Source organism: Heloderma suspectum, chromosome 2 (genome assembly GCF_057233095.1).
Source record: "Heloderma suspectum isolate Gila_16-S chromosome 2, 16-S_ref, whole genome shotgun sequence".
NCBI classification, from domain to species: Eukaryota; Metazoa; Chordata; class Lepidosauria; order Squamata; family Helodermatidae; genus Heloderma; species Heloderma suspectum.
In genome coordinates this window covers 344,040,623-344,066,496 of record NC_139459.1, presented here as the reverse complement: position 1 = coordinate 344,066,496, position 25,874 = coordinate 344,040,623, and the positions used below count along the sequence as shown (strand labels likewise).

At 44.9% G+C, this 25,874-nt stretch overlaps 2 protein-coding genes across 2 annotated transcripts in view; one reads left to right on the top strand and one right to left on the bottom strand.

Annotated features, from left to right (window-relative positions):
• The window catches only part of LOC146355308 (killer cell lectin-like receptor subfamily F member 1), a 36,762-nt gene extending 22,310 nt beyond the window's left edge, over positions 1-14,452 (top strand). The window contains exons 3-6 of the mRNA XM_084830437.1: positions 2,578-2,724; positions 9,496-9,650; positions 11,446-11,558; positions 13,267-14,452. Coding sequence (XP_084686563.1) covers positions 2,578-2,724; positions 9,496-9,650; positions 11,446-11,558; positions 13,267-13,390 — 539 coding nt within the window. The 3' untranslated portion in view covers positions 13,391-14,452. The remainder of the gene's footprint in view (positions 1-2,577; positions 2,725-9,495; positions 9,651-11,445; positions 11,559-13,266) is intronic.
• The window catches only part of LOC146355307 (C-type lectin domain family 2 member E-like), a 55,849-nt gene extending 30,307 nt beyond the window's left edge, over positions 1-25,542 (bottom strand). The window contains 1 exon segment of the mRNA XM_084829867.1: positions 25,375-25,542. Within this exon segment, the coding sequence (XP_084685993.1) occupies positions 25,375-25,542 (168 nt within the window).
• Positions 25,543-25,874: the final 332 nt, after the last annotated feature.

Below are 25,874 nucleotides of genomic sequence, written 5' to 3'. Positions count from 1 at the left end.
GTGTTATTTCTATGTTTGGTTTTTAGATGGAGGATACAGTGTGCTCTGCACCTGAAACACTATCCATTTTTAGCCAAGTGTGGCAGGTTGCAGGGATGGGGGATTGCTCTCTGTTTATTTCAGTTTGGGTTAAATAAAGATTTTGAAACAATGGTTCAAGTTTCGTAACTGTTTAAGAAACGATAACGGCTGGATGGGGTTTCAGGTAGGATGCGAGGTCAGTTTGGCTTCCAAGGTTTAATGCAAAAGCATGGAAGGTGTGCAGAGGAGCAGCATGCAGAGAGGGATGACTCAGGGTGCAATCCTATTCAGATAGGCAGCCGCCTCCGAACTTGGAGGCAACCGCCTATCCAATGCAGGGCAGGAGAAGCATGGAGGGGATCGTTCCCTCCACGCTCCTCCTGCCCTGCATTTTTGGCTAGACAGCCGATTTCAGCTGTCTAGCCACAGGGGAGCCGAGATGGGGAGGAGGCTGCTAGATGACACATTGGATGTGTCGTACAGGCATTTCTGCCCTCCCCACCCCAGAACACCCCAGATACGTCCCTTTTCAGCTGCTCCTTGCTCCTCTTGCGAGCGCAGAGGACAGGGCTATTCTGCGCTGCCTCCAAGGCAGTTCAGAAGTGGAGGGAGGGAGGTTCTCCAGGAACCAACCTCGGAGCGTGGGCTTCGAGGTCAGTTCCCAGAAAACAAGATACCCTATGTCCGTCTAGCCACCGTCTAGTGGACATAGGATTGCTCCCTCTGGCTCTCTTCACACCTGGCATTTTATTCCACTACAAACCCTTCCTTTTGATTCCAGTTCCTTTCCAGGATTTACACTGGCCCTGTATACAGCCATCTCTCACAGCGCGGCCCTCCACTCTATACCTTTCCATGGCTGGGCACAGCTGCATGGAACAATCAGGACAGAAGGGGACTGCTGGGCCCAGGCCCCCTCCCCTCCCCTGATCATTGGTTCCTGTAACATGATTGATGGCTGTGCCCCATCCCTCCACTCCTTCACAGGAGGAGGGAAGTCCCAAGCCCTTCTAGTGATCTGGATAGCAGGCTATGGGAGCTGATCCCCTCCTTCCTCTGAGGGAGGGAGAGTCTTCTCAATGGCTTCTCAACACCAAGGTTGCTGGTGCTGCTAGGCCTTCTCTGCTAAATATATCAGTGCGTGATGGAATTAAATACAGTATATTGCTTGCACTACTGAGTTTGAAAGGTATACTGATTTCCAGGTTCCCAACTACAGAAGTAAGAAATCCACAACAGACTTGTATGCAGTCAATGCACCAAGCCATCCCTAGCAGCTCACTCCTCAGGTGACCACTTCATGGGGGACATGTTCTTCATTAGACCCAGCTTTCTGTGCTGTTGTTATTCTTCCCCCTTATTCTGGCTTCCTGACAACCCTGCAAGGTGGGCTAGGAGAAGAGATAGTGGCTGGCTAGGTGGGAGGGAGTACTATGGAAAACCACCTCAGCATTACTGCCTTATCTAAAACAGCTCCACACCCCAAAAGGAAACTATTAAAAATGACCATTCCAAGCTCTGCATGGTGAATTTATTCAGGGGAGGAGAAAAGGCACTTTTAATACCCACTGAAATCCTAATTGTCAAGCCTTTCTCCTGCGTGGTTGAGAAGGGAGACTCCCCCATCCACACTGGGAGGAAAAAAGCCCATCAAACTGGTGAGCAAAAGGGAGAAGAAGCAGTCAGTGGAGTCAATGGGAGGTGGAAGTTTCAAGTAAATGCATTGGAGAGGATGCACTCCTATGCATGCCAACTCAGAAGCAAGCCACACATTTCAATGGCACTTACTCCCAGGAAAGGAAAGCCTTAGAGCCAATGAGTTTACTCAGAAGTAAACATTGCTGTGTTCAAGGGGATTTCGGATCCCGTAGTGGAACAGGAGAGAGGCAGAAATGGTCACTGGAAGCACGGTCAATTACCTCCCCTCCCACCAATTTTTTGTCATGACAATGTTATTCAGCAACACCCCCTAGCACACGCCCACAAAAAGTGGGACAAAGCACTATAGGAAAATACACAAGGGGAAAATGGTGATTTCAGTCACAAGCACAGAAAATGCCAGGTTTTCCCCATTCTCAGATAACACGGAAAGAGGTAGTGGAAGTTGTGAGATAGCAGCAGGAGAGCAGCTATTCTCACAACTTTAGAGAGTCATCTAAAGCTCCCCTGAAAAACAGTGATTAAAGAGGAAGGATCCTGCTGAAAAAACTCAGGTGTAAATTGAGCCTTAACCCTTCCCATGCACCCAACACTTTCCCCCCAGCTGAGCTCTGTGTACAGAAAAGGGAAAGGGCCTGGAGAAAGATATTTCAAGAGAAAAGCTGCAGCTACGTCTTTCTTGCTGGCCATTTGTCCATTGGAAAGGTCCACCACCAAATTCACATTCTGTAGCAGCATTTGGTTAGGAATCCAGTGTTTGCTGCCTCACATGAACTCTAGCCTCATCTCCCAAATCTGTGTGATTTCTCAAGAGCCTGTCAGTGCTGGCACAGTTTGCTTCATGCTATGATTTACTATAAATGGCTTCTTTATGTCGCCGCTCTTCTGCTGCTTAAGTTTTGCAGGGCAGGTTTTATAAAGGTGAGAGCACAGCAAACGTCAATGCAACTGAGGATGAAGCAGGAAACCTGATCAGCCTGAAGAGGACAGAAGGCAGCCCCTGTTTGGAGCATATTGCTGTTCACCTATGTGAACCGTTCACAGGTAAGCTCACACCTGTCGCTCTCTCCTACAACACCTGAAACATTTCCTTTATCCTTGGAAAGGACTTACTGTGAATTTTATTTGTTTGTTTGTTTGTTTATTTATTTAAATTTATTTTATATCTCACAATTTTTCCTCCTAAGGAACCCAGGTGGAGTAGGCTGGCCTCCCTCAACCTGGTTCCCACCAGATGTGTTGAACTACAACTTCCATCAACTCTCAGCTAGCATGATCATGACCATACTGATGGGGATGATGGGAGTTGTAGTTCAACAAATCTGGTGGGCACCAGGTTGGGGGAGGCTGGAAGCCATTTCTGATGGCTTTAAAGGGGGATTACACAAATTCATTAGAGGGAGAAAATGTGGAGGGGGTGACAACAGCCGACAGGAAGCTCTGGCGTGGGCTGGTCCATGAAGTCACGAAGAGTCGGAAGCAACTGAACGAATAAACAACAAAGACAAATTCATGAGGAATAAGGCTATCAATGGGTGTCTCTGCATTAAGCAAAAACCCTGCCAAAACCCACATCCTTTCCAGAGCTCCCTGCTTTCGGTTTCTCTGTGGGATTAGGAAGGGCTTCTTTACATGGCGGCCATGTGGTTTGAACTGAGGGAGTGCCTTCTTCCCTCCCTGGCATGTGTGCAAAGGCGGGGGGGGGGGAGTCTTGTTTTCGTAGCTTAACTTCTGCTATACTGTCTTCTCGCAGCCCCCAGGAAACCTCTGACTTACTTCTGAGTAGACATAAAAAGTAAGATTGTGCTGTAAGTCTCCAACCCTTGGCACACTTATGTGGGAGTAAGCCCCATTGAACTCAATGGGACTTACTTCTGAGTAGACATAGGATCATCCTGTAAGTTTGCAACCCTTGGAACACTTCCTTGGGAGTAAGCCCCATTGAACTTAATAGGGTGCTCTAAAACAACAGAGGACGTTGCTTCTGAGCTTGGTGGGGTGGGGAATCAGATATGTCTCCCTTCATTGCAGGGAAGCATTTTGTCCTCTTCTCCCTCCAATTGAGAAATGCAGAGGCAGGAGTCACAATCGGCAGGCAATTCTTGCCCTTGCACCTGTCAAATCTGCTCGGTCTCCTTCTGTGCAACCCTGCTCCCATTCTCAATGCCTTCGTCATCCTGACCATGCCCCCAACAACTGAAAACAAACTCCTAGAGCAGGCATGCCCAATGGTTTCTTCTGCTATTGGAGAATTTCATGGGGAGGTCATGGCGCTCGTGTTCCATGGGCTGGAAAACATACCACATTTTTTGTGCTTGGGGAAAACACTAGACAGGCTGGGGGAAATTGCAGGAGGTGCCTTGGACGTTAATGGTGTCATGTAAAGAGCCAGCAAACTTCCAAGAGAAAGCCATCTCACTGGCAGGATAAAAGCTGTGTGATGAACTCCAATGGCTATTAGTTATGATGGCTATGTGCTACCTCCAGGATCAGAGGCGTCTGATTACCAGTTGCTGGGAGTAACAGTGGGAGAGGGCCATTGCCCTCCTGTCCTGCTTTTGGGCATCTGCTTGCCCACTGTGGGAAACAGAAGGCTGGACTAGAAGGCCCTTGGAGTGATGCTGCAGGGCTCTTCTTGTTTTTCTGATATTGTACATTAAAGTCTCTCAAGCCACCTCTTCCTTGGTCTTAAGGCTGCTCTGCAAATTTAGCCCCTACATAGATCAAAACAATTATATGTGGCACCCATAATGCATAAATATGTTAACCTGGGCAGTTGACACGATCGCTCCTGAGTATCCTCTCCCACAAAGTGGAGCCAAACAACCCCCCTGGTTCTCCGCAGTGCTGTGGGTGATAAAATGAGTGGGATGTTGACTAGCGTGATGTTGGCAGAAAACTCAGAATGAGTCTGATAAAATGCGGGCTAGAGCTCAATTGAAAGCCTACTCCAGGGCAATGAGAGCAATGAAGAAATTGTACTCCTCTGCCACCATTGCGTCTCCTCGGAGCCTCCCAGTGGAGTTTTTTTTGTGTGGTCAGAGGCCTGTTACATTCTGGCCCACAAGAAGAAGAGGTGGACCACTCAGTAGTCCGCTGTGACCAATTTGTATGCCACTTTGCAGATAAAATCGATCATATCTGTGCTAACTTGGATGCCATGTTTGATACAGGTTTGGTGGATGTAATTTTGGCTTCTGCTTGTCCAGTTATAATGGATACTTTTCCATTTGTGCAGCCTGAGGATGTGGACAGGATCCTTGGAGAGGTGAAGCCTACCACTTGTTTGCTGGACCCTTGACCTTCCTGGCTTACAAAAGCAGCCAGGGGTGGGGGGTGGGGACTGGCTAAGTGGGTAAGGGTAGTGGTGAATGCTTCTTTATGGCAAGGTGTGATTCCATCTTGCTAAAAGGAAGCAGTGGTAAGATCTTTGTTTAAAAAAAATAAAAATCCTTGAACCCTACTGTATTGGATAATTTCCAGCCAGTCTCTCTCCACTATTCCACTCTTGCTGGAATATGAGGTGTCTTCTCAGCTCCAGGGATTTATGAATGAGACAATCTAGATGCATTTCAGTCTGGCTTCAGGCCTCGTTATGGGGCAGAGGCTGCTTTGGTCACCTTGGTGGATGATCTATGCTGGGAAATGGACAGGGGGAGTGAGTCCCTGTTAGTCCTGCTGGACCTTTGGCAGCTTTCGATACCATCAGCCATGGTATCCTTCTGAGGCATCTGTCTGTGGTGAAACTGGGAGGTGCTGTTATACGGTGGCTCTGGTTCTTCTTGGAGGGGCCACCTCTGATGGTGGGAGATACCTGTTCAGTGTTGTGGCCACTGGCCTGTGGTGCCTCCTAGGGTTCCATCTTATCCCCCGTGCTATTTAACACATACATGAAACCACTGGGAGAGATTAACTGGAGTTCTAGGGTTCAGTGCCACTAGTATGCTGATGACACCTAACTCTATCTCTCCTTTCCATCTTAATCCAAGGAAGCTGTTCTAGTTCTAAACTGGTGTCTGATGTCAGTAGTGGACTGGATGAGGGCAAACAAATTGAAGCTTAATCCAGACACCAGAGAGGTGCTTTTGCTGGCCCAGAATGCTGCAGCCAGACTGTTGACTGGGGCCAGTTACAGGGAGCACATGACTCTTGTTACAGCAGCTTCACTGGCTACCAAGTCTGTTTCTGAGCAGAATTAAAAATGCTGGTTATGGCCGTTGTTGTTCAGTCGTTAAGTTATGGCCTATAAAGCCCTATATGGCTTGGGACCAGGTTACCTGAAAGACTGCCCACTCCCCATTCTACCCAGTTCTTCAGATCTTCTGGAGAGGCCTTTTTTTCAAGACTGCTGCCTTCAGAGGTGCATTTGTTTGCAACCCAAGAGAAACCTATTCAGGGCTGCTCCCAGACTAGGGAACTGCGACTGCCTCCTGAGTGGGGCTAGGTTCGCTCACTTTCTGTTGTCTTTCCAGTGGCAGGCAAAGACAGCTTTATTCAAGAATTATGTTGTATTGTTTTATTAAATTTAAAATTTAATAAAGGCGGGGTATAAATGCAATAAATAAATAAATGTTAATTGTCCCTGTAAGTTGTCTTGAGTGCCATTTTTTGGTAGAAAGGTGGGTACAAATCAATCAAACAAATAATATTTAAGCTTTAAAGCCCTAAACAGCTTAGAGCCTGACTGAGGGAGTGCCCATCTCAGCAACCCTGCAAAGGCAGAGCTCCTGATCATGTGGAGGTCCCTATGCACATACACATCTGGACTCTCTAAAGATGTTTTAATGAATGTCTGTAGGTCAGGGGAAGAGCTATTAATGGGGGGGGGGCACAAATACCCTGCAGCTTTTCTTCCCATAGGGTTTCAGCTACATGCTTCTATGGCTTACAGTAAATATATGGTTGAAACTTCATGGAGGAAAAAGCTGGTGGGAGGGCAGGGCATGATTGGGAGTAAGGAACTGACAGGCAAGGAAAAGATTAAAGTATCTCCTCTCCCATTTCTCTACTTTCAGGAACGTTACCTCCTCTGAACCCCAATTTTCTGAGTAGCAAGAACCCTTCCAGTCATGCAAGGGTTTGGTTTCCTTGGAATCAGGTCACTGGAGGCTTATGGGATTTTTGTGATATAAGGTTTATTTATATACACACACACACAATGAACATAAGATGGAAGCTCACAGCATTAACTACTCGAACAGATACTGCTCACTCATCAGATTTCTAGAGGAACCCACCAGCACTATAGGATTCTCACAAAGAACAATTCAGCCCCTCTGTGTTTCTCCTAATCCATCTTCCTTTAAAAACTGCTAGCGTCTTCAGACATACGCAGGAGTGGCCCAAGACATTTTTGGTTCCTGAGTCAAAGAACAAAATGGTGCTGCCCCCTACTCCATGTACAAAGGAACTGCCTGGAAGTGGAATCTTACTTTGACACTGGTGGTGGGACGGCTTCCTCCACTAAATTCAAGGACAGATGGATACCTTAGGGGCACAGGGCAGGCTGTCGGTACACACAACCCTGGATGCTTGCTGACCCACAGCTTCTGCTGCCTGAGGCAGCTGCCTCAGTCTGCCTAATAGGATGGCCAGCCCTGGACATACGGCTTGACAACCTCATTCCCAGAAAAGGGAGGGGGGACAGGAAAAGCTGAGCCCTGATTAAAAAATGGCACTCTCTCTCCAGAAGAGCTCATTCACAGAGAACCATCTCCTTAACAAAAGCATGGTGCTTGAGCATTCTGCCAGAGCCATCAAGGTAATGGCCAGCAGCCCTACTGGTTCCACTAAACCACTCTCCTGACCAAACTCTAATCTTAGTCTTACATCCAAGAATCATAGAGCCTTAAGGGACCCTTGAAAGGTCATCCTAGCCAACCCCCCACCCCTATCTCATTGCAATAATTTCCTTTCCTTCCGACACAGCTTTTCTAAAAATAAAATTTAAAAAATGACATCCAGGCTTTAACGCACACTGTTGCATGTAAAGTAGTTAGTCCCAAAGTGGCAGTTGAGATTCAAGTCAGAGAAGCTAGGGTGGTTCGTGTGGTTAACAAAGCAGGCAACAGCAACAGACGCAGCATAGCAACAGTGAAGAGAAAGTGCAGGCAAAACACAGAGCAGAGGAGGCCAAGCAGCGATAGGTTAATCGTTATTATTAAAAGTTGATGTTTTATATTAAAAAACACACACACCAAGTGGCTCTGATAGGTCTGCATGAAATTAAGTCCCATGAGCTCAATGGGGCTTACTGCTAAGTAAGTGGGCAGAGGATTGCATCCTGAAGTAGCCTCCTCAAGCAGTTCAGGAATGGCTTTTCTGAATGAGTACTCTAACTTCAAGGAGGAATAAGAACATAAGAAGAGCCATGCTGGATCACACCAAAGGTGTATTTCAGGGGTGTGGAACCTCAGGCCCAGGGGCCATTTCAGGCCCTGCTGGGGTCCCAATCCTGCCCTCTGGGCTTCCCCAGATGGTCACACCCCCTTCCCCGGCTCCCTTTCCTTCAACCATTTATTAGTTTCCAAGAGTTTGTGCATTTTTCCCCATTCTAAAAGGTTGAAATGCCTCTCCTAAGGTTTAGTTACTGGCAGTAACAGCTTTAAGTTATACATGCTGGTATTATTGGTATTTTGCCCACCTCCCACCTTTGGCCCCACCCACCACTGGAAGCCCCCGAGAGCGTCTCCAAAATGGAATTTGGCCCTCGGGCTGAAAGAGGTTCTGCACCCCTGGGATACCTGGTCCAGCATTTTGTTCCCACAATGGCCAACAAGATGCCCCAATGGGGAGCCTACAAACAGGACATCAGGACAGTAGTACCGTCCTGCTTGTGCTCCCTGGCAACTGTCATTCAGAGGCATTATGCCTCTAGTACATAGGCATCATGACTAGTAACCATTGATAGCCTTATCCTCCATGAATTTGTCTAATCCTCTTGTAAAGTCATCATCACATAATGTGGTACCAAATTCTATTGTTTAACTATGTGCTGTGTGAAGAAGTAGTTCCTTTTGTCTGTCCTGAATCTCCCACCAATCAGCTTCATGGGATGATCCCAGGTTCTAGTATTATGAGAGAGGGAGAGAAATGCCTATCCACTTTCTCCCCACCATGCATAATTTTGTACATCTCTATCATGTCCCCCCATCCTTATTTGCCTCCCCTGTAACTTAAAGAGCCCAAACATTGTAATCTTTCCTCATAGGGGAGATGCTCTGGTCTCCTTATCATTTTGGTCGCTCTTTTCTGCACCTTTTCCAGCTCTACAATATCTTTTTAAATGTCCAGTGATCAGAACTGTACACAGTATTCCAAGTGTGGTCATACAGTAGATTTGTATAAGGGCAGTATGATATTGGCAGTTTTACTTTCGATGCCTTTCTAAATGTTCCCCAGTATGAAATTTGCCTTTTTCACAGTAGCTGCACACTGGGTTAACATCTTCATCCAGCTATATTTAGATCTTTGTTTAAATGAATTGATGAATATAAAGGGATTGCTCTAGAGCAGCCTTCCCCAGCAAAGCCAGCATGGCTAGGATGATGGGAGTTGTAGTCCAACATGTCTGGAGGGCACTAAGTTGGCAAAGGCTGTTCAAGACATAGAGAACTATGGGGCAGATAGCACAGAGACAGAAGCAAGAGAAAGAAACAAAGAGCAGTTACTAATGAGCATGTGCAGGGCTGGAAGAGAGAAAGAAAGCGCAGGAGAGAGAGAGATGTGGCTTGATATAAGAAGCAAACAATGTAAGGCGCAAACAGACTAGAATAACCCAATGGGGGAACCCCATTTTTTCCTTTCTCCATCTAGAGGGTGCCACGTGTAAACTCTGTCCAGCCAACTGGGCAGAAGAAAAGGGGAAGTGCTACTGGTTTTCGAAAGATAAAAAGAACTGGCTTGTGAGTTACAACGACTGTTCCACGAGGATCGCTCAATTGGTTGTGGTCCAAGACAGGGAAGAAATGGTGAGGTGAACAATGTGGCTTGAAAGTAAAAAGGGAGGAAGGGCAGTAGAAGGCGGTAAAGGGAACCTGCAAAATGCAATTTTTAGTATTTGTGAGCAAGGCTGGAACCAGGCTGTCCTCTACTGTTCCATTCCATCCTGCCTCTTGGTTCCATCCTGCAATAGCAACATGTCACTGTGATTGCCTGGAAATGGGAATGCTGGGATATTAAACTGGCAGAGAACACAGCAAGTTATACAACCAATGTATGGATACAAAGGTTTTGAGCTTTTCTACATGAGGCATTTCTTGTGTGCTCGTCATTTCTTACTCATGGTTTACAGGTTCTTTAGACAACAATATGACCCTTCAGTTTCACTTCTGTTTTTTAAGAGCAGTTTTGCAGGGTTTTTTAGAGCAGGGAAAATGGAATATTATTTTGAAAAGCAAAGGAAAATGTATTTTTCTACTTGTGTAATTACTTCTGCTATAACACAGCGCCACCTAGAAGTTATGTAGCAGAAAAGCAGGAAAGGAAAAGGTCTTTGTGTTGACCTCAGATCTCAGTTCTGCAATGAAACTGAAAGTTGATACAGCGGATTAACAGCTTTGTATAGGAAAGCTCTTAATCAACCTATACAGACTTTGGTAATGCCCTCCCAAAGGAGATACAATTGGCACCGACTTTTTCTTTTCCAAGACCAATTAAAATACATATAAACATATATGCATGCCTGGTCCCCAAACATTCCTGTGCCCCTGGCTACATCAAATATCTTCTTACATTGATCACAAAGCTTTGCATAGGGGCTTGTAAGAATGCTTGCCTGAATGTGCTTACATTCTGTGATCCGGAAACCTGATAAGGCAGGGTTCCCAGTCATGGGAGCTTTGTCAGCTGAACACCAGATAGGCCGCTCAACAACATCAGCCTTTGATGGCCTTCTCTCTGTCCCATCAGCCAGGACAGCTAGGCTGGTGAGGATGAGGATGAGGGAGAGGGCCTTCTCTGTGGTTGCCCCCACTCTGTGGAACTCCCTCCCTAGGGAACTCCGCCATGCCCACTCTTTAATGAGCTTCCGCCATGCATTAAAAACGTGGTTGTTCAGGCAGGCATTTGAGGTGGGTTAGGGTAATTTTAGAAGTGTGATGTTTTTAATGTTGAATTTTATTGTTTTGAACTGTTGTTATTGTTGTACATCGCCCAGAGTGGCTGGGTGACCAGCCAGATGGGCAATTAATAAAATAAATAAATAAATAAATAAATATGCTTCCTAAGCCCTCTTCAGACCTTTGCGCTCAATGTGTGATGGTCTAAATGACAGCTGAGCATGTGGGGACATTGGGGGCAGTGCTTACATGGACATCCACACACCCCTCACCAAATTTGCCCTACATGCGAGCAACAAAGTTTGCCCTTGCGAGCAAGCTAATGCCTGCACAGGACTTCAGTCTATGTGTGTAACAAAGAAATTATAAAGCAGTGGGGACAAAGGGAATCCTCACAGCTCATAGGGTACAGCAGCACTCACTCAGATGCAACCAGCTGTCTTAAGCAGACTGAAAGATGTGATGGCTTAGAGTTTCAAAAGCCTATGAGTGGTCTAGAGTCACTCTTACCCTGTTGAATTTCAGAGGCTGATCATTGGCCGAGGCTACCCAAAGCAATTTCCATTCTTCAAAATCTTGGCCTGAACCCTGATTGGTATGGAGTCAGAAAGTTATTATCACCCAAGTGTCACAAGATAAAATATCATTAAAAAAAAAAGACCAGTAAGAGGAGTGAGAATTACAGTATTCCTAATGCTCTTGGCAGGATTTCATACATAACATCATTCAAGACAAATATCCTGTTTGGATTGGACTTAATATTACATCCCCAAAGAAGACCTGGACCTGGGTAGATGGTTCGACATTACATCAAGCCCTGTAAGTGTTTTCTTATGTTCCTAACCCATAACACATACTAGGGTTGTCTGAATCAAGAATGACCCATTCCCGTATTAGTGGAATATGGGATTGATGGACCAATCCCACATGCGCAATCCCACTGGATGTCTCGTCTCTTGATTGCTGAGACATCAGTGGTTCACAGCTGCACGTGTGAACTGCCTCCATTGAAAAGCGCTGTGACTACAGCAGTGTCCGACGATGACAGCTCTGTTTTGTAGCATTTTGATCGTTGATAGCTTCTCATACAGACATGTTATGGCCCAAAGATACAATCAAGTGACAAATGTACACGGATGAGTTCACAGTGCGCTCTGGTTTTCAAACGACTACTCTGCCTGTCTAAGGAGGCCAGGAATGTCGCCAGGGCAGGCAGCACTAGCTGTTGCCTTAGGCATTGTCCTAAATATTATTTGTACTGGAGCCAGAATTGCCAGCTTCCATGTTCCATAACAAAGACTCCTTGTAGCTTTTGGATTAAGGTTACTGGAGACATGGGCATTTTATGTAATATTTATGGAAATATTACATTTATTTACATATATTACATTGCATTTATTTACAAATATATGTACAAGTTGAGCAAAGCTTAAAACCAGAGTTCACTGCTCCCCGCAACAGAATTCTACAGGCGCTGCTAGCACTTTGGATTCTTGCAGCGAACAAATAAACTTTGTGCCTTTCTGTCTTGTCTCAGTCTACCTGCATCCCCTGAAAACTACAGACACTTGAATTACAACATTCCTTAAGAGGGAAAGACCTCCCCATTTGCTGGCCATGGAGGCCCGGTAGCCTACTAATTAATCCATGAGTGGATGTGCTCGGGCAGGTTTCAGCCATTAAGGGCACAATCCTATTCAGATAGGCGACCGCCTATCCAATGCAGGGCAGGAGAAGCGCGGAGGGGATCGTTCCCTCCGTGCTCCTCCTGCCCTGCATTTTCAGCTAGACAGCTGATTTCGGCTGTCTAGCCGTGGGAGGGCTGAGAGGGGGAGGAGGATACTGTACGACACTTATTTATTTCATTTCTATACCGCCCAATAGCTGAAGCTCTCTGGGCAGTTCACAAAAATTAAAACCAAACAGAACACAATAAAACAATTTAAAATATATAGAACATTAAAACCACAACATAACAATACAACCACAATAAAACCTAGCAGCAGTGCAGGGATTTAAAATACAGATTTAAAACTGCAGAGCTAAAAGTCTAGAAAGCTAGACATTGGATGTGTCGTACAGGCATTGCTGCCCTCCTCGCCCCAGAACGCCCCCAGACACGTCCCTTTTTGGCCGCTCCATGCTCCTCTTGCGAGCGTGGCGGATGCGGCTGTTCTGCACTGCCTCTGAGGCACCGTGGAAGTCGGGGGAGGTCAGTTCTCCAGGAACCAACCTCAGAGCACAGCTCCAAGGTCGGTTCCCGGAAAACCAGATATCCTATGGCCGTCTAGCCACCGTGTAGCAGCCATAGGATTGCTCCCTAACCCTCTCTGAATCAAGAACTTCAGAGCTGGAAGGGATCTCAAGGGGACACATCCAGGCTACCCTCCCCTGCTAACTTATAACAATACATTCACCTTGAGTGTATGTTTTTAATTTTTTCTATAAGCAACCTTGAATCCTTTATAGAAAAGCAGGGTGTGCATTGATAATGGCTTACTAAAGGTTTTCCCCTTTGTTTCCACAGGATCCCACTACCTCTCCCAGGAATTGGAGCCAGCTGTGGAGTCGTTAAAGGCAATAAAGTTCGCTCTGAAATGTGCACGGCTGAATTTAGGTGGATTTGTGTAAAGGAAGCCATTTTCTTCTAAATGTGTGACAGCAACAAGCCACCAACCCTAACATGCTAATAAAACATATTTTTCCCCTCTGGAAGCCCTAGACCACAAAGACTGCATACAGATTATTTCTGAGTAAGAGGAATTGCTGCCATTAGCAGCACTAGCCAAAATCCAGTGTTGTTAGCTGGATAACGTACAAATGTAATGGTGGGGGGAAAGCCATTTTCTTGCTATTTTCATAATTCCATGCTCTCAACCCATAAAAATCAATGGGGTAATGAGCATAATTAGACCAGAAGCTGATCAAGTAAATTTCTCGCCAGGGAGGTGGGGGGAGAGAAAACGGTAATGGTGTGTGGCAAATGGTGAGAGCAAAATCTAGCCTTGTGCTGTTTCCCCTTTTAACTGCTTAATGTGCACTTGTATGAATATACACCAAAAAAAAAGAGCTTACAAACCACGGGTAATGACAGCTCCACAATACTGGTCCTCTGATTTGCACACAGCTAACCAATTGTTTCAAGTGAAAGGCTTTCTAAAATCAATTTTGCATTTGTTTGTTGATATTTTGAGGATTATGATGTAGTTATTGCATACAGGTACATTATTGCTTGACAGCTTTCTCCAACCTGGTGTCTCCAGATGTTTTGGACTACAACTCCCATGATTCCTGACCACTGGCCATGCAGGCTGGGACTGACGTAGCCTCCTACGCTCCTAACTCCCTTATACCAAGTCAGACCATTGGTGCATCTAGGCAGCATTGCCGACACTGACCGGCAGCGGCTCTCCAGCGTCTCAGGCAGGAGTTCTTACAGCCTCACTGGAACTTAACCTGGGAGCTTCTGCATACAAAGCATGCGCTCTGCTACTGAGCTATGGTCCCCTGCCGAAGTTGAAGTCCAAAACATCTACATCCTCATGAGGACAGGCAGGTTGCAATCACTCCAGAGAGAAACAAATATTTAACAGTATTTACTTTAGAATTTTCAGTATTTACTTTAGAATTTTTAGTAAATAACAGTATTAAGAGAATGACCAATAGAACTACAACTCTCAACTTTCAGCCACGAATAAACAACAAATCAGACCAACTACAGTTGCTTGTCCCAGTTCCTTTAGTCTTTTGTTGCCTGTCTCTGTTGTGGAGGTTCACTTTTCTTCTAGATGAAGGCTGCTTTATCTGCTTCTTTCTCTTCTTCACCCTGCTGCTGCTTTCCCTGCATTCCCTTCTCAGCTCTCCTCCTTCACTCTCCTGCTGCCTCCTCCTATTCTCTGGCAGCAGCCATCTTCTCATTCAAAACACATTTTACTCTCCTCCCTCCATTCCATGCCCCTCCCACTTCACATAGCCCATATTCCAAGACCCTTAGAGGCAGATCTTGCTCCTTATACTGAGTCAAACCACCGGTTCGTCTAGGCCACCATTGTTGGGACTGACTAGCAGTGGCTCTCCAGGGTTTCAGAAAGGATTCCTGGAGAAGTCAGGGATTGAACCTGGGAGCTTCAGCATGCAAAGCAGGGGCTCTGCCACTGAGCTATGGTCCCCCGCCAAAGTTGAATTCCAAAACATCTGGAGGGCACCAGGTTGGGGGAGGTTAATTTTAGAGACCCTAATTTTAACTTGAGAAAATACCTCACATACCATTGTGCCCCCATACTCCAGGTTAATCTGGAAACATCCCTCTTTCCACTCTGTGGTCATGATGCCACATGTAGTTTAAAACCCTGCCAATACATGGATTTCATCCACCCAATTTCCAGTCTTTCACACCATCGGGTATTTTCACAAGTGATACTAAGAGCCACTTCACATATTACAGCAGAACTGGCATTACGGAAGAGACGCAACACAATTTAAACCTGAACGCAATTAAGATGCAAAGTGGGCACACATGTTTATTTCACCATGAAAACAAGCTGTGGTGGGGGCTTGTTTTCATGGTGAAATGCAAACAAAAGCACTGGAAAGGAATTTGCCTAAACACGCAAAGGCTAAAAGAGCGTGTGAGCGCACGCGGTGGGGGGACACGGCGCACAAGCCCTACCCCCAATGCCCCCAAACATACTGCCTCCTCTTCAGACCTTTGCATATTCAACATGAAAATTGGAAGAGTGCATTTACTTGAACATGCTTAGAAGCATCTGTGCAACCAAAAACCATGATAAGGCTTAGAAATCCTCTTTAGACATCCGTGCTCAATGGACAAAAGTCTGAAGAGACTGTGTGAGGGAGGATGTTGTGGTCAGGGCTTGCATAAGCTCCCCCGCGCACGCACACACACACACACTCTATTAGCCCTTGCCTTTTCAGGCACATACTTTTAACCTGGCTATTGTAATTACTACTTGTGAAAACAGTCAGGAGCTTCACCTGTAGCTCATTTGAGAATATCAGAGCTTAAGGTTGCAATCCTACACACATTTTCCTGGGAGTAAGTCTCTTTGAATTCAGTAGGATTTACCTCTGAGTAGACATATAGAGGATTGCAGTTAGTATGCTCTTGGAGGGGGCAAGAGAGATATTCACCCTAATTCAGTGATACTGTTGGAAAACACAACCCTCACCTCTCATGCCTGCACAGTCAGCACAATGTATGTCCAGTCATATGCATGTAGGAGCTTACACTTATTTAGGAACTCTGACTGTGTACGGGTTTCTGATCGCATGAAGTCTGTATGTGCACAGACATCGGAAGCATGACCAGAGTGGCATACAGTGCAGTCCCACTCCCCCTTGCATGTTCACTGAACGTGTGAGAGCTTTCTGTAAAGAACACTAGAGAAACAGATGAACAAGTGTTCAAAATGAAGTACAGAAACTAAGATGGATAAGTAGATGTATTTGTTCAGGCTATAACAAAAGGAAAACAAACATGAGAACAATGAAAAACACTGGGGCAGTCCTACAGAAATAAGGGGTTATCTTTCTATAATTTGTTTCATTTTTAGAGAAGCTTAAAAAGTAGGCAAAAATATTCAAGCAGTTGCCAACATTCTCTGACTTACTTTATTGACAACATTTATAATCTTCCCCATAACAAAAAGTTCTCCGTTAAAAGATTACAGTTATTTTTAATGGTATTTTTAACTTTAAAAAAGAATACAACATAAAACATTAAGCAGCAGAGAATAAAATTGATTATTTATCCAGCAAAACTCACAAGCAACACATCTTTGGTGTACAGTTGGGTGAGAGGCATACATGTATGTGGGTCCACATATACAAATTGTTACAGTACCCCCAGTACGCTACCTTTTCGGCCACATGTTGCTCCTTCAGGGTTGCGTACACACACATACATCCCAGCAACTCCAGCAGCAGCAAGGAAAGACCAATCTGTATGAAGAATTCTGCAGGAGGGGCTTCTCTCCACCCTTTCACCAGCAATTCACCCCCTCCGCATCAAGATTGCTAGGGGAGGGAAATTGGCTGCCATGGGAGGGATGGGACAGGGCACCTATGGGGCCCCAGAATTAAGGTCTTGGGGGCCACATGTGGTCCCCAGGCTGCAGGTTTTGCACTGCTGCTATAGAAATGCAACTTCCTCTAGCACAGGGTGAATACCATCAAGTTGAACAGATGAATCCAGTACCTTTGTTTTGTCTGGGTTGAGTCTCATTTTATTGTTCCTCATCCAGTCTGTTACTGCATCCAGGCACTAATTTAGAACACCCGCTGCCTCATCTGGATTTGGTGAAAAAGATAGGGCTGGGTATCATCAGCATATTGATGGCACCAGGGAAGGGAGGGAGCGGGTTGCCCTAGCTCCCAGCAGGGTAGGCAGGGACAAACAATTGCCACAGTGGGCTGCCACCACCCCTATTGCCACGGATCTAGAAGCATTCACCTCAGCCTGAGCCAGGGGACTCTCAGACCTTACAAGACCCTCCTAGGGGGTAAGAAATAAGGGTCTAAGCCAGTACCCTCTCTTTCAAAGCCCTAGGCCTGAAACTTTAAACAGCAGCAATAATCAAGCCGAACACTCTGGATTTAGTATTTATTTATTTATTTCATTTAATTTCATTTCTATACCGCCCAATAGCCAAAGCTCTCTTAGTACCAAGCCTTACTTGGAAAGAAGCATACACATGACCCTTGAAGTAGGTGTTAAGTTTATTTACAATGAGGAAAGGGGGGGAATAAAAGGCATACAAGAGCCAGGGTATGTTTGGAAACAATACTGCAGTCAAAAAATAACAAAAATTAACTAATCCTGTCTATACACACCAAGGGCGTCTCTACATTAAAGAAAAAACCCGCAGTCCTCTCGTTGTGGGGCCTTCCTGTGTTTACTGCAGGCTTCCAGACAGCGACCACGTGATTACAGAGAGGCGAAGTTTTAAATTTTCAGTGTTCCATAGACCTCAATGAAACAGTGCCATCTAGTGGCTATTTTAATAGTGCAACAACGACTATACAAGGGCTTCTTCACATGGGGCTTTTATCCTACTGAGATAGATTACTCATGGTGGTTTGCGGGTCCTTAGACGACGACGACAGCCTCCAGGGTGTCTCCTGCACTAAACGACCTTAATTCCATTTTTTTAAAAGATCGGAGATAATGAGCTATCAAATTACTGCATTTGAATTCCACTTGAGTTCCCTCGTGAAAACGGAAAACCCGCAATAAGAGGAGCTGGACCACAGTGCCATCTAGTGTCTGTATAATGACACATATGGAAGACTCAGATAAGGGGGGAAAGACGGGGGAAAGAAGGAGGGAAGGAAGCATGTCTAAAGGGAGTCTGTCGTGAACCTGCATTTAAAACGGAAGCAGAAAGCCCCATTTTAAATGCGGGATTTTAGGCGGGTCACGAAGGGTCGGACACGACTTAACGACTGAACAACAACAACAAAGAGATGCTCAAGGTAAGGAACAGCCAGGATATTTTATTAGCTCATTATCTCTGGATCTTTTTAAAATGGAATAACTGGGAAATACTGCTGGATGTGCCCTGAAGGTTGATGTCATGAAAAGAACCCACAAACTTCCATGAGTGACCCACCACGAGTGCACAATAAAAGCCTCATGTGATAGCGCCACTAGGCATGGGTCTTCCCATAGATCAGAACCACACAGACATACATGGAGTCCAAAGCAAAGATAGAAGGTGAAAAAGAAGACAAAGGGCGACTGCCAACCCCCTGATTTTATGCTTATCCTGCTGGCAATTCCAAGGAGATCCCTGTTAGCCAGTCACAGGCTGGCTATGACAATTTTTCCAGTCCCCATGGTGGTGGTGGTGGTGGTGTGTGTGTGTGTGTGTGTGTGTGTGTGTTCCCACAGGAACACAAGTGAGATTACTCAGTCCAATTAACTGGGCCTTGGTCCAACTTTGAGGCACATATAGGTGGTGCATCATTATGCGCCACTTTAGTCTGGCAAAATGGAGACTCACAGACTGAGACACAGAAAGCAAGTGGAGTTCTTGATAGCACCTCAGCCCATATCCTCAGATTACCTCATCCAGCAGTTTCATGTAAATGTTAAAAAGCATGTTGGATACAACAGACCCCTGCAAGACTCCAAGGCACAATTGCCAAAGAGTTGAGCAGTAATCCCCCTGCACCTCCTTCTGAAATGAGCCATCGAGGAGAACCACTACAAAACGGTACCATCAACCGTCAACTCAGATAGCCTATCCAGAAGGATACCATGGTCAATGGTATTGAAAGCTGCTGAGATATCTAAGATAATCCACAGGGTTATACACCTCCATCTTTCTCTTGACAAATGTCATCCTACAGGGTGACCAAGGCAGTTTCAGTTCCCAAACTAGGCTTGAAACCCAACTAAAACGGATCTAGAAAATCAGCTTCTTCCAAGACTGTCTGGAGTTGCAGCAAGGATTACAAGAAAATGTATGCAAATTGCTTTGAATAGTATTCTAAGGTGACAACATAATGGCCAAGTATATTGGTCACCAGCACACAATATTTGTAAGGACAGGGGGTGCTGGGAAAACCCTATTTTTTGTGTTGTTTTAAGGAATGCTCAGAGATTTACTACATATCCAGTTTCGTTGTGCTTCACAGCTTGTGGAACCGGCCCCTTCACCATCCACGTAGGCGCAAGGACCATTCGCTCCAATTTTAAACCTTAGAAGAGAACAGAAAATAGAGAGAGATTCAGTGTGTTGTTAATAATATGAACTAAAACAGCCATTGACCTCCTAAATATCTTGTATTGGGAGCAGGGGGGGGAGTTGAACAAAGTCCTGTGGCACCTTAAAACTTAAAAAAGGTAAAGGTGTCCCTGACCAGTCGTGTCTGACTCTAGGGTGTGGTGCTCATCTCCATTTCTAAGCTGAGCCAGCACTGTCCAAAGACGCTTCCGTGGTCATGTGGCCGGCATGACTGAACACCGAGGTGCACGGAACGCTGTTACCTTTCCCGCTGAAGCGGTACCTATTTATCTACTTGCAATTTCTTGCTTTCGAACTGCTAGGTTGGCAGGAGCTGGGACTGAAGACGGGAGCTCACTCTGTCACGCAGCACTCGGGTCTCCACTAAGCCACTGCAGCCCCACCTTAAAACTTACTGTGGTACAAATTGTCACGAGTTACAGCCCACATTTTTAGATACTGTTGAAACTGATGTTCTTCCAAACCCCTTGACTCAGTCTTTCTTTCTACTGCCCTATCTCCTTTACTGGCCTCAAGTACGTGGCCTATCCTGCTGCATCTTTATCTTCTAGCCAAACTCTTGACCTCCTTCAGTCTCTCACCCCTGCCACTCCAGAGTCACTCTATTAAAGCTTCCAAAGGTCCTTTACTGGGAGGAAAAATCCTTCACTCTTCTTGACCTTTTTCCTATCCCTGCCTCCTCCTATTTATGAAAGGCCTAAAATTATTAGCTGCTACACAATAAATGTTAAAAGGCAATTCTCTGCATATAGACTCAGAGTCCACATCATGCTACCCTTCTTGATTCCTCCTTTCCTTGGACTTCAAAAACATGTCCTCTCCTGGAACTCCTCATCTAGGTCCAACCATTCCCTTTTTTGTCCCTTGATGTTAGATAACAAAGTTGCCACCAGGCAGGCCTCATCACATCATTCCATAATTGCAAAAGCTGGTTTGAAACTCAACATTAAAAAAACTAAGATCATGGCATCTGGCCCCATCACTTCCTGGCATATAGAAGGGGAAGAAATGGAAGCAGTGACAGATTTTACTTTCTTGGGCTCCAAGATCACCGCAGACGGTGACTGTAGCCATGAAATTAAAAGACGCTTGCTCCTTGGGAGGAAAGCTATGGCAAACCAGACAGCATAGTAAGAAGCAGAGACATCACCTTGCCGACAAAGGTCCGTCTAATCAAAGCTATGGTTTTCCCAGTAGTAATGTATGGCTGTGAGAGCTGGACTATAAGGAAGGCTGCGCGCTGAAGAATTGATGCTTTCGAACTGTGGTGCTGGAGAAGACTCTTACGAGTCCCCTGGACTGCAAGGAGGTCAAATCAGTCAATCCTAAAGGAAATCAATCCTGAGTGCTCATTGGAAGGACAGATACTGAAGCTGAAGCTCAAATATTTTGGCCACCTAATGCGAAGAGAAAACTCTCTGGAAAAGACCCTGATGCTGGGAAAGACTGAGGGCAAAAGGAGAAGGGGACGGCAGAGGATGAGATGGCTAGATAGCATCACCGATGCAATGAATATGAACTTGAGCGTGCTCCAGGAGAGAGCTCAGGACAGGAAGGCCTGGCGTGCTATGGTCCATGGGGTCACGAAGAGTCGGACACGACTGAACGACTGAACAACAACAACCACTGAAGGCCCTCTCCCTTTTTGCCACCTTCTGAGTCTCCCTCAGAGGAGACCCATGTGGTTCTCTCCTCTCCTTTATAGCCAACTCCTCCATTCTTTGGATGAACATTACACTTTTGTGCCAAGCTCCTCTTCAAAGGATAATTCTTGGAATAAAGCTGGCATGGCCAGAACACCTCACAATTATCCCCCATCTCACAATGTTTTTTACTAGCAAGATGCTGGTCATTATGACGTACGTGTGTGTGTGTGTGTGTGTGTGTGTGTGTTTACATATATTTGAATGGAGGACTTGGACATTACAAAGTCCCCTGTAGGTCCAATGTATCTCTGCATGCTCTGCACACAGACAGACATTGCACCTGCCTGAAGGTTCCCTGCCAGCAAGAACTGAGCCATTGTTAGAGGAAGAGAGCAGGTTTTGGAGTGAGGTCATTATGGTTTTGACCTCACTCCAATAGTGTTCCCTAGTGCAGTGCTTTATTCTTCCCCACAGATATGACTGACAGCCGTTCCCTTATATGAAGTAAGTTAACGACTGCGTCAGTGACACCCTGAACTGCAAAGCCTTATGATTAACACACCACAAATATCAGGTTTTGTAATTTAAAAAAGCAAAACAAAACCCCAAACCTAGCCCTTTGGAAAAATCCTTGATACACTGCATATATTTAAGACTCTGAAAACTCAAGGCTACATGCTTACAGTTTTCCACAACTTTGGCAGCATTAATTGAATTTAGAAACAAAAAACAAAGTTACTATTAGCGAAGAAATTGAAGTTTGATATACATCAGCAGCACAAACACATCACATGGAGATAGTAAAAAAATTATATTTTGCACCTCTTTCAATTTTGGAAGAGAATACCAATCAACTTCCTATTGCAGCTACAATACAGAATTCCAAGCAGATGTGCTATTGTATTGAGGTGAACTTTGGAAGATGACAGCCAAGAGAAGATTCAAACAACCATGTTACTCATGTTATACCTGCAATTATGCCATGATAGTTTGGTTGTCTGAAGCCATCCCACATGGTGAGTCACTATGTGGATAGTCTTTATCTTGATGAGATTAATCACCAAATAAACGTGATTGTTAAGAGGTCGTCTGAATCCATTATAAGATTGCATATGCCTGGAAGCATCTTTGAACTGCTCTCTGTAGAAAACAAGGACTCTCTGACCCAAATGTTCGAGAAGACTGAAGTAGATGAAGATGGTATTTTGCAACCAATATCAACAAGCAGGAAAAGAAAGACCCAAATAACTTGATGAATGGCAACAACAAAAAGAGAACGCAAGCAGAGGTAAAATGAAATTTGACCTAATTTTGAAATCTGGCAAATATGTTGATTTTAAAACTCAAATATCAAGTTTGAATTTTTCAGGAGTCAATACCGGGGGGGGGGGGGCCAGAATTCACACCTTCTTGCCAAATCTGAGCAGGGAAACACATACGAGACGCTGAAGTCCATCCAAAAGCCACACAAACCTCACCCCACAGTCAAAATTCAGACTCACATTTGGCCAGCAAATCTGTTGTCTTTGAATACACCGCAATTCATATTGGCTTTAATGATAACTATAATGATAACTATCTTATGAAAGCAGCTGCTGTTCATGTCAGATGGAGGCTCTTGCTCAGCTTTAAGTGCTAATAAGGGAATGGTCACAGATGCAGTTTGCTTGTCTACGCACTACCACAGAGATCCAAGAAGCTGTACCTGCAGAAATTCCCTTACCTTAATTACCAAATAATTAGCCACCCATGTATTTGTTCAGGAAACAACTAGAGCTGAAACTAACAGAATCTATCTGAGGTTGGAAGTAGTAACAGCCTCTTAAAGAACCTAGCAGAGGCCATTTGGAAGATGTTTTTGAAGCAATGGCGCTGAAAGGAAGACAGGAAACAGCAAACAGGGAAGGGCACTTTTGCACCAAAACAGAAGAGAAAAATATTCTGAGGTGGCTGAGAAAAACTTATTATGCCCAATGTGTTTCAGAATGGACTTTCCTTCCTCAGGGGCTGCTTTTCTCCAAATGCTTCTTCTGTCTTAAAATTCAGAGAAAAGTGACCCCTGGGAAAGGAAAGTCCTATCCAAAATGTGTTGGGCATAATAAAAGATTTTTCAGGCACCTCAGAATATTTTCTCTTCTGTTTTGGGACTGAAATAAATAAATATGGATATAAAATGTAATTTTGATTTGAAATAATAAATAATAGGAGATTTTGCCAGTTTGAATTGGATACATGCACTTTCAGTTGTATTTTATTTATTTATTACATTTATAGCCCACCCTTTTTCTTCTTGCCAGGAACCCAAGGCAGCTTATATGATCCTCCTCCTCTCCATTTTATCCTCATAACAACCCTGTGAGGTAGGCTAGCCTGAAAGTCAGTGCCTGGCCCAAATTCACCCAGTGAGCTTCATGGCCAAGTGGGGATTAGAACCCAGGTCTCCAGGGTCCCAGTACAACACCCTAACCACTACACTACACTGAACCTCTGTCTACCTGATGACTGAAATTATCCAACTGAAGTCCTAATTAAGAGAGCAATCCTGAGGGGGAGGGGAAGCAAAGGGGGTGGATGCTCTGCTGTTTCTAAAGCCCTGCCTGCTTTGCCAGGTTTTCATACCAGAAGATCTTTCTTTAAAAAATAAATAAATCTCCTCATTGAAAGAAATTGGGGGTGGAGGTGTAAATAGCTACACAGCTCTGAGATGGTGTAGCTGAGGGGACCAACCTTGCCCCAGAGGAGCTTTGGGGCCTTATGACAGCTACCGTGGGCTCCCCCTTCCATCAGAAGGGCACCTCTAATCCATCCTAACTGCCCCCAGTGGATCTTGAGGTTAGGATTGCTCTGTTAACCAGGATGAGGTCATCATTTAATTTCTATTTCACTTTTTTAAATTAAAGAAGGGCATTAAGGGCACAATCCTATCCATGTTGAGAGAGAAATAAGTCCTACAACTCTCAGCATGCCCCAGCCAGCATGGTTAGCTGTGGGGGGGCAGTTCTGGGAGTTATAGGACTTATTTCTGTCTGAACATGCGTAGGATTGTGCCCTAAAGGGGAAAAAATGGAGACTTATAAAGGAGGCTATTTTTAAAATGAAACCTCTAAGCACATTTATGTCCCCGAGATTTTTTCTACATTGGGTCAAAATAAAGGCATATCACTTACCAGTTGTTGAAAATAGAACCATTTGGCCATTTCCAGGGCTGTTTCACTCCCTCCCGCCTGAGGCCAAACCAATGATCAGAGCCCTTGTGGTGCTTTATAAATTCCTGTAGTTAAAAAAACACACACACAACTTCAGGTATCTTATGAATTTTTAATTTAAAAAAATCAGTTTTAGAGCTTGTTACCCATCCTGTGCTTCTGTGGATATGGTGGATCAGAATTAAAGAATAAACATGTGAATGTCTTTCTCACAGTTCAGACTAGAAACTAGAACACTGGCTGAGCACGCACCCAGCATCTGTTTGAAGCTGGCTTAACACTTTTCATTCATTGCAGCTTCAACGCTCCTCAAGGGCAACCTCACAGAAAGAGAATTACAGTAGTCTCATTTTGAGACAAAAGCAGCAGTGTTGGTTGCTAGGTCTAAATCTGGAAAGGCATGGGCTTTTGCATCAAACGAGTTGTTGAAGGGGTCCCTGGCTACCGCAACTAACTGGAGTTTCAGGCAGAGCAGTGAATCCAGGTGGAGCTCAAGGATGAGTGACGAGCAGATGCTGAACCCTGACCCTTCATGTCATGAGGCTCAATCACCATCATTAGTTTAGTCTTGCATAGATTCACCTTCATTCTGGACCCTATTAGTACCTTCCCCAACCTGGCGCCCTCCAGATGTGTTGGACTCCAACTCCCATACTCACCCAGCCAGCTGGGAAGGCTGCCCTACTACAACCACAACCATGTAAGAAAAAGGGAACTTGGGGCATTAAGGTCATATGGAAAGGGAGAGAGAAGACAGTATTATCGTCAGCACATAGGTAAGAATTTCAGCCAGAATAACTCAGTCTTGGTTTGTCATCACTAGCCATTAGAGAAGGGAAAGGCAGATGTTTTGAAGTACAACTCCCATTACCCCTGACCATTGGGAATGCTAGATGGGGCTGATAGCAACTGCAGTCCAGTCCAAAATATCTGGAGAGCACCAGGTTGCCTACCCCTGCACTAGATATATATCAGTCAAATCCATACTGTATTGTTTGAAAGCTTATCATACCTTTTCTTGTTGAGTGTCAATTGTTGCCAGGGAAGCATTATATGACAAGCAATTTCTCTGGCCAAAATTCCAGCTCCCCACTTCCTCAGAGAAAGAGTAGCACCTTCTTTCATACCCAACCCAGCCCTGAGGGCACGATGGACATGATGGACATGTAACTGCTGCCATTACCCAAAGCACAACTAAAACAAAGGAAGTAACATATGTATAATTGTCAGTCATTCTACAAAGTCTTACTTAACTAGTTGTACGAATTTTAATAGATTCAAAGTTCTGCAGAACTTTGAAAATTAATGTAAACAATAGCTTAGAAGGAAAAAAATATTCTTGTTTTCAGTCAACTTCCCTTTAACAACAGGAAAACAGAATTGCATCATTTAGCAGACACGCTGCAACCAGGTTATCAGACAAGCTAGTTTTGTTCATTTTTCAGATTCCTCTGGGTTCGGGTAGATGCATCCGTCCATCCTCTTCTACTGCCTTTCCCAGCTGGTGCAATT